The sequence below is a fragment of the Chiloscyllium plagiosum genome, chromosome 18 (assembly GCF_004010195.1).
Source record: "Chiloscyllium plagiosum isolate BGI_BamShark_2017 chromosome 18, ASM401019v2, whole genome shotgun sequence".
NCBI classification, from domain to species: Eukaryota; Metazoa; Chordata; class Chondrichthyes; order Orectolobiformes; family Hemiscylliidae; genus Chiloscyllium; species Chiloscyllium plagiosum.
Window position 1 is genome coordinate 14,611,921 of NC_057727.1, and position 8,564 is coordinate 14,620,484.

The following is an 8,564-nucleotide window of genomic DNA, read 5'->3' on the forward strand; positions in this document are numbered from 1 at the left end:
GATAGTGCTCTATAACGAATCTCAGCTCCAGGATATCACTGCAGGAGTTCGTTAAGAAAGTGTTCTAGGTCCAACCATTTTCAGCTGCTTCATCAATGACCTTGCCTTCTTCATAAAGGCAAAAGCAAGATCTTCATTGATGACTGCACAATCTTCAGCTCCGTTTGCAATACCTCAGATACTGAAGCAGTTCATGTCCAAATACAGCTTGACTTGGATAGCATTCAGGTCTTAAACTGATAAGTCCCAATTAACATTTATGGCATACAACTTCTAGGCAATGAGCATCTCCAACAAGAGGGAATCTAGTCATCTCTCTTGACATCCAAAGGCACTGTCATCATTGAATCCCTCACTAACAATATCCTGGGGGTTACCATTTATCACAAACTGAAAAGGACCAGCCATACTGTGGTAAATATTGTGGCTACAAGAAGGGGTCAGAATTCTGCAGCAGATAATTCACCTCCTGACTCTCCAAAGCTGTCCACCATCTACAAAGTGAAAGACATGAGTGCAATGGAATACTATTTACTTGCCTGGATAAATGCAATTCCAACAATATTCAAGAAGCTTGATGCCATCAAAGACAAAACAGCCTGCTTGATTAGCACTCCATCCACTACCTTAAACATATTCCCTCTTCAACCCTCACTCACAGCGGCAGCAATGTGTATCAGCTACAAAGACGCATTGCAGCAACTCGCCAAAGCTCTTCTGACAGTGTCTTCTCTTTGACCTCTACCATCTAGAAGGACATGGGAACAGATAAATGGAAAACTGCCAGCTGCAAGTTCCCCTCCAAAGATACACCATTCTGACTTGAAACTACATTGCCTTTCAGTCAGTGTCACTAATTCAAAATCTCCTGACTGCACTGTATACCAGATAGACTCAAGCGGTTCAGAAAGGCAGCTCACCAACAGCAAGTTTAATTAGGGACAAAGAACAAATATTAGCCTTTTTTTTGTAATATTCATATCTCAAGAAGAAAAACAACAATCCTGCTGGTACTCATTTTCAAACATTAATATTAATGGTACTAAAGTACTGCCACTATATGTCAAAATATATTTCAGCATATGCCTGTAAGGAAGGAGAAAATAGTCAGGAGAAAGAAATAACTGTTTCCCACTGCTACCTTACAGAACCATGCGTTTAGAACAGATTTTAGCCATAAACCTTGGATTATGCAGCATCTATGGAGAGAAACAGAGTTATAGTCTCAGATTGATGCCCCTTCATTAGAACTGAGGAAAGATGGAAAGCTGAGCAACTGAAAGGGAGATGGAAGAAGGAAAAAAAAGGGATGTTTTGAAGCTGCTGGACCCAAAGTCACAGGTCCATGCTGATCTTCCCTCTCTCCTGTAAGACCCTGTGTTTGATTTTACCTTTTGTGCCAAGGGCTGTTTATGGGGATTGTTGCTAGTGTTGGGAACTGCATCATTGAGATGTTATAATCTGTTAGGCTTTTGGATAAGTTATGTTATTCTGTATTCTGTTCTCTTTTGTTTGTGTTTCATTTGGTAATCTTGTAAATAAATTCTGTTTTGTTCAAAATTAAGTGGTTTGACCAGCTGCATCCCTCCTGGAATATCTGTGTTACACCTGCTTAAAACAACTAGTAAGGCAACATGTTTTGAGGGGTCTGGCCTGGTCCAGTCCATAACACCATGATATGGCCAATGCCAGAAGAGGTTAAATGACAAAGGGGTTTCATGATACAAAAGCCATAAGAGAGTAATGGGGACCGAAAATAAGCAAAAGGTATATCCAGATGAGGTTAGAATGGCTGAATAGCATCTCTCCAAATAAGAAAAAAGCTGAATCACACTGCAGACAGAGGTTATGATTTGAAGTTTTTGAACTCAATCTCGATGTTCAGTCCAGAGGGCTGTACAATGTAGCATTGAAAGGTCCTGTTTCTGAATACAAGCTGATAAGTGACAAGCACTACATAGCTCCAAGTTATTGACAATCCCCAACAAGAGACAGTTAAGCAACAACCCATGAATCCTTGCCATCAACATCCCAGGGGGTTGAACACTGACCAGAAACTTAGATGGAGTAAACATACCTTGGCCACAAAAATAGGAGAGAGGCTAGGATTTCTGCAGCAAGTAACTAATCTGACTCCCCTAAATCTTTCCACTACCTACAAGGCACTAGTCAAGAGTGTGATAGAATACTCTTTACTTATCTGGATTAGCACAGCTTGAACAATACTCACAAAGTTCAACAGCATCCAGGACAAAGCTGTCTGCTCGACTGGCACCCATTAAACACCTTCAACATTCACTGCTTCCACCACCAAGGCACTGGCAGGAGTGTGTGCCATCTACAAGATGCCCATCTCAAGATTCCTCAAGAGCACCTTCCAAACTCATGACCTCTATTATTTAGAAGGACAGGATTACAGGATGCATAAGAACACCATCACCTGCAAGTTCTCCTCAGTTAACAACCTGACTTGGAGCTTATATCACTATTCCTTCACTGTTGTTGGGTTAAAATCCTGGATCTCTGTACCTAAAAGTACTCTGGGAGCACCCGGTTGTTCACTGGTCATCTTAAGTTTCTAGGAGAATGCATTCATTCTGATCATGGTTTCTGGGGTACCTTAAGCTGCATGAGGATATAGAAGTTGTAGTGAACACCATTAGATGGGGACAACAGGCGTTCTTGTGAGGGGCAATATTTTCAAACACCAGAAATAGATTAATTATGATAGAATGACGACTGAAACAAACTCTAGAGAATGGTACAGTTGTATGGACGGTCAAGAGCAAATACAACATTAACATTAAGACATAAACAACACCATTTGAAACAAACCAAAATTATTCACAGGACAGTAATCAGACAAAATGAACACAGGGGCAGATATTTGTACGTGTGAGAAAAAGCTGGGTCAAACCATGGGTGTTAAGCACTGCCTTAAACAAGTAAGTAGAGGTGGAAAGATTCAGCATTCATGACTTTTTGAAGGCATTGAGGCATTGTCCAAAAGGGTATATTAGTCTGACTGAGTCAGTCATTTTGCCTCTGAATTTACCTCAATTTTTTCTTCACCTGGCTGTGCACATCTTCCATCAGTCGCTGTAGGGGGACTGGCCCAGCTCTTCGACATACCCACGAAAACCAGTATTCTACATTCAACCAATGAGATGTATGCCTGCAGCAGGGCAAGAAATTAATGAGTAAGAATGTCTGTAGGTTTGGCCACTCAATATTAATGAATAGGAAAATAGCATGCAGGTTGAGTTTCGTTTCACGCCCATGAGGCATAGAAGCAGAAGTAAGCTCTTGGGTCACTCATGTCTGCTCCACTGTTCAATGAGAGCATGACTGATCTGATAATCCTTAATTCCACTTTCTTGCCTTTTCTCTATCAGCCTGGATTCCATTACTGATTTAAAATCTGTCTCTCAGCCTTGAATACACTTAACGACATAGCCTCTGTTCACTGTACTGCAGATGGAGTCTAACTAGTGCTTTGTATAGATTTAACAAGACTTCCCTATTGTTATACTCCATACTCTTCAAATTAAAGGCCAACATTTCACCTGCTGAACTTAAATGCCATTTCTTTGTGATTTATACACAAGGACTTCCAAACCACTCTCTACTGCAGGTTTCTGCACCCTTTCACCATTTAAATAATTTTAAGCTCCTCTATTCCTCCTGCCAAAGTACATTACACAAATCATATTGCATCTGCTGAAATTTTCACAAAGTCACTCAACTTGTCTACATCCCTCTATACACTGTGTCATCCTCATCATTTCCCTTCCCACCTATTTTTGTGTTATACATAAACATGGCTATTGAGCATTCACTTTCCTCATGCAATTCCTTAATAAATATTGTAAACAATCGTGGCACGAGCACTGATTACTGAGGCAATCTACTAATTACAGGTTGCCATTCTGACACTGGCTGCCTTATCGCAGCTCTCTGTCTTCTATTAGCTAGCCAATCCTCTACCAATGCTAAAGTACTATCTGCAACCCCATAGGCTCTTATCTAATTAAGTAGCCTTACATATGGTACTTTGTCAAATACCTTTTGGAAATGTATTACATCAACTCGTTCTCCTTTATCTATCCTGATTGCTACTTCCTTAAAGAATTCTAATTTGTCAGGTATGACTTCCCCTTAATGTGGCCATTTTATGTCAATTCAATTCCGCCCATCCCATTCTCCATCTCTCTTCTACTGATTCCTTCATTACAGCTCAAAAATCCATTCTTCATTTAAGAGTTCTATCATGTCACACAACAATAGGAAGCATTAATGCTGCTAAGAATTACTGAACTTGATAAATGTTTACAAGATATGAGATATTTAACATGCTGAGCAATCGATTCCTTTTGCCTCTACACTTGCTAAAACCAAGGGCCCCTGAAAACAATCGTTAGATATTTCCTTTAATAAAGCCTGAAAAGGGGCAACTCATTTGAGTTTATGTTTAGTGTCACAACACCACTCCACTGTCCTGGCTTGTGCCTTTCTCCATTAACCATGAGCTGGCTTCTTGATGTGGAGCAGTTGTGATAAAGAGTGCTGAAAGCTTCAGGGGTTTAAATGTTAGAAGATCATTTATTTATAATATCTGATTTCACAATCAAGATGGTGTTAAAACAAAGCCGTGTAAACTAACCACTGATCTAAAATAGTTATTTATTGGTGGAGTTGATAGTTCAACTGTCCAATGTGCAGCTAAGTTACAGAGACCAAAAATGTCACAGGTTGAATCCTTGGTCTGTGTTGAGTTGACTCATCTTAGTTGAATGCTTTAGGCTGTTTCAAGTGAATTTAAGTGCCTGAGGACGACTGAGGGGATAGCTTAGTCAGCTTGCCCACTCCTGATTACCACCTAGTTATCGTTACTGGAATGCACACTGACATCTAATGAGGAACGTATTAAAGACAAAATAAACAGGAGCAGGAGTAGCCCATATAACTCAATGAGCCAACTTCCCCATTCATGGGCTTCAGTTCCACTTTCCCAACTGCTTCCCATATCCCTTGATTCCCTGACACATGAGGAATCTGCCTTACTCCATCTTAAATGTCTTCAAAGTTGCAGCATCCACAACCCTCTTGGGGCAGAGATTTCAAAGGAGTCACATTGTTTGAATGAAGAAAATTTTCCTCATCTCACTCCTAAATGATTGATCCCTTTTTCTGGAAATGCTTGTGTTCTAGATTCCTGTGCCACTGGAAACAATTCTGGGGCAGAATTTACTCCTCATTGGAGGTGGTGAGAAGGAATAATTGAGTGAGTTGGCCCTAGAAAAATACTTGCGCCATCCCAGTTAAGTTATGGGTGAGAAGGTTCAGGACTACGTTCTTAACTTAATTAAGGCTCTTAAGCGGTCAATTAACAACCACTTACAGGCTTCGCTTAGCACCAATACTGGTTGTTTTCCCAACTGTGAAACCCGGGCTACCTGAGCTGCTGGGTTAGATAGAAGACTCTATTTGTCCCAATATGGGGACAACTGGTAATAAAGATGGAAGGGAGGGGGCTTCTATAAACACACTCCATTACCATTAATGCCAATCCCTCTCTGTGACCAGCAAAAGAAAACTACTACCATCTCCCTTAAAGACCAGACATTGGTTGACAATCTTTAGGACCCTGGTGCTACTGGGCTCTGAGTGACTAGCACCTTCTGGGAAGGCAAGACTCCACAGTTGAGACCTGCAATAGACTAAGAAGCATGCCGGTCAGCTCACAATTCAGCAAGCTTTCCTGGTGATAAGACTAATGAGTCAGTCATTACTGAACGTGCCACTTTGAAATTTAGTCTGTAAATCAGAAATTGGAGGCAACATTCCTATCCTGTCAAAACTCTTCATTATCTTATTTTCAATGAGACAAGATTTCATCCTTCTCAACTCCAGAGAATACAGATCAATTCACACAGTCCCTCAAGACAACTTTCTCCTCTCAGGGACCTATCTAGAGAACCTTTGCTGAAATATCTTCAATGAGTTATAGCCTTCTGCCAGGCCCTAGCTTTAAGTTACTTGAGTTTGCCCAGTAGTTTTCTCTGTGGCACTAATTAAAATTTCCACCCTAGGTTATCTTCTAGTTCTGGTGTACAACTTATGTTGTCCACTGTGAAGACTGACACAATACATTTGTTTAACTTATCTGCTATCCCTTCATTTTCCATAATTTCTCCTATCTTAGCCTCTAAGGATTCAATATTTACAAAAAGTCACTTGAAGGTGTGGTATAGAACTTGAATATTGCTGAAGTTTTGTCTTGCACTCATCAGAACAAACAAAAAGTACTGGGTTGTATACAACAGGCGAGTGAGTGGGACTAGCTTTAACAAAGAGCTACATGGAAACAAAGCACTGAATGGCCTCCTTTGTTCTGTATCATTTGATGATTCTGAAGAGGGCATAAAGAATGTCTAAGACATTGTGTATTGAAACTGACAGGTCACTCTCAACAGTGCCACAGTTCCTCAGACACAACTTCACTTTATTCACTGACATTCTGATTGCAGGCATTTATATTTGCACTACACTTTAAGATCAAAAGTGGTAGGTCATTCATCTCAAGTCTATTCCACCATTCAACAAGATCATGACTAACCTAATAAATTCTCAACTCCAATTTCCTGCTTTTTCCTTGTTATCCTTGACTCCCTTGCTGATTAAAGATCTATCAAGTCCTCAAACATACTTATTGACCCAGCCAGCAGTCACAACCCCAGTGAAGTTCCATGCAATTTCTGACACCTGGCTCCAGTTCCTGACCCTGGCATGTTTGAATGCTATCGTGCTGCATCCATCTTTCCCTTGTCAGTGTTTTTTTTTGCAATTTCTATGTCCCACAATCCAAAAATGTGCAGGTTAGGTGAATTAGCCATGCCAAATTGCCCGTAGTGTTAGGTGAAAGGGTAAATGTAGGGGAGGGGCCTGGGTGGGTTGCACTTCAGAGGGTCGGTGTGGACTTGTTGGGCCGAAGGGCCTATTTCCACACTGTAAGTAATCTGAACTTGCAAACACTGAGCTTCTCACTCTACAATCCCAAATACTGAGGGGGCCACATCGGGCTCGAAACGTAAACTCTGTTTCTTTCTTCACAGATGCTGTCAGACGTGCTGAGTTTCTCCAGCATTTTCTGTTTGTATTTCTGGACACTGGGTTCTGTTAGGCCACAGTGTGTGCTCATGGCCCAGTATATATTTTTTCCACATTCCTGCTTTCAGAGCATTCACAATTATGGGCTCTGAAGTTTCACAGACACTATTCCATATACAGTCAGTCACCGGCTCTAAAATGCCACAAAACGTCTTCCATTTGTTCAGTATAGAACCACAATGTGATGCCGGGTGGATTATTGTTTGCTGCAGACTCTTTATCCCAGGAGCCAGTTCCATCCACCTCCACCCTCACCCCAACCCCTCCAAACCCATTCAGGCAAGGCCCAGGCTTTTCATGCACAATTCCTCAAATCCAGGCTCAGTTCTCCATCATAACACAGCACGTTATGGAAGTGATTTCCCAACAAACACTAACGTGTTCATTCCGCTGCCCGCGACCCGCCGACGGTCACAGTCTTAAACCATAAACCATCCCGGCCTCCACCGACTGAAGGGGAATGAAGAGCAGAAACCGGTCCGCCGCAGACAGCGCCACCGGCTGGAGGGAAGAGCGGGAGCCGGCCCGCCGCAGACAGCGCCACCGGCTGGAGGGAAGAGCAGGCGTGCTCCCGCCGCAGACTGCACCACCAATTGGCGGGAAGAACAGGAGTGGGATTCGCCGCATACAGCGCCACCAATTGACGGGAAGAATAGGAATGCACCCGCCGCAGACGGCGGCACCGACTGGAGAGAAGAGCAGGAGGGAGATTCGCCGCAGAAAGACCAACCGACTGGAGGGATGAATAGGAGGTTACGCGCCGTTGACAGCGCCACCGACTGGAGGGAAGAGTAGGAGTGGGATTCACCGCAGTTAGTGTCCCCGACTTGCGGGGGGGGGGCTAACGGGCAAGGGAAGGATCGGTCCCTGCGCAGACAGCGCCACCGACTGGAGGGAAGAGTACGACTGAGAGTCGCCGCAGTTCGTGCCACCAACTGGGGGTGGGGGAGAGGTGGGCAAGAGAAGGAGCGGTCCCGCCACAGACAGCGCCACCGACTGGAGGGAAGAGTACGACTGGGATTCGCCGCAGTTAGTGCCACCGACTTGGGGGGGTGGGTAAGAGAAGGAGCGGTCCCGCCGCAGACAGCGCCACCGACTGGAGGGAAGAGGAAGAGCCAGCCCGCCGCAGACAGCGCCACCGACTGGAGGGAAGAGGAGGAGCGGTCCTTCCGAGACGGATCCAGTGGATCGTGGCTGAACGAAATGAAGAAAGACATAAAAAGAAAGGTTACTAAACCTGAAAACGTTAACCCGATTACTATCCCCATAAAATGCCAAATATGCTGAGATTTTCCAGTAATTTCTGTTTTTGTTTCTGATATCCAGCATCTGCAGTCATAGAGATATACAGCATGGAAACAGACCCTTCGGTCCATCCTGTCCATGCCGACCAG

At 43.3% G+C, this 8,564-nt stretch overlaps 1 protein-coding gene across 3 annotated transcripts in view; it reads right to left on the reverse strand.

Annotated features, from left to right (window-relative positions):
• The window catches only part of LOC122558866 (hyaluronidase-1-like), a 55,365-nt gene extending 47,242 nt beyond the window's left edge, over positions 1-8,123 (reverse strand). The window contains exons 1-2 of one of the 3 annotated variants that reach the window (XM_043707730.1): positions 7,549-8,123; positions 3,056-3,175 (exon numbers count right to left, since the gene is read on the reverse strand). In XM_043707730.1, coding sequence (XP_043563665.1) covers positions 3,056-3,130 — 75 coding nt within the window. In that variant the 5' untranslated portion in view covers positions 3,131-3,175; positions 7,549-8,123. Of the gene's footprint in view, positions 1-3,055; positions 3,176-3,746; positions 6,599-7,548 lie in introns of those variants that run through there. The other 2 variants (XM_043707729.1, XM_043707732.1) reach the window with 2 other exon arrangements.
• Between the last annotated feature and the right edge of the window lie 441 nt (positions 8,124-8,564).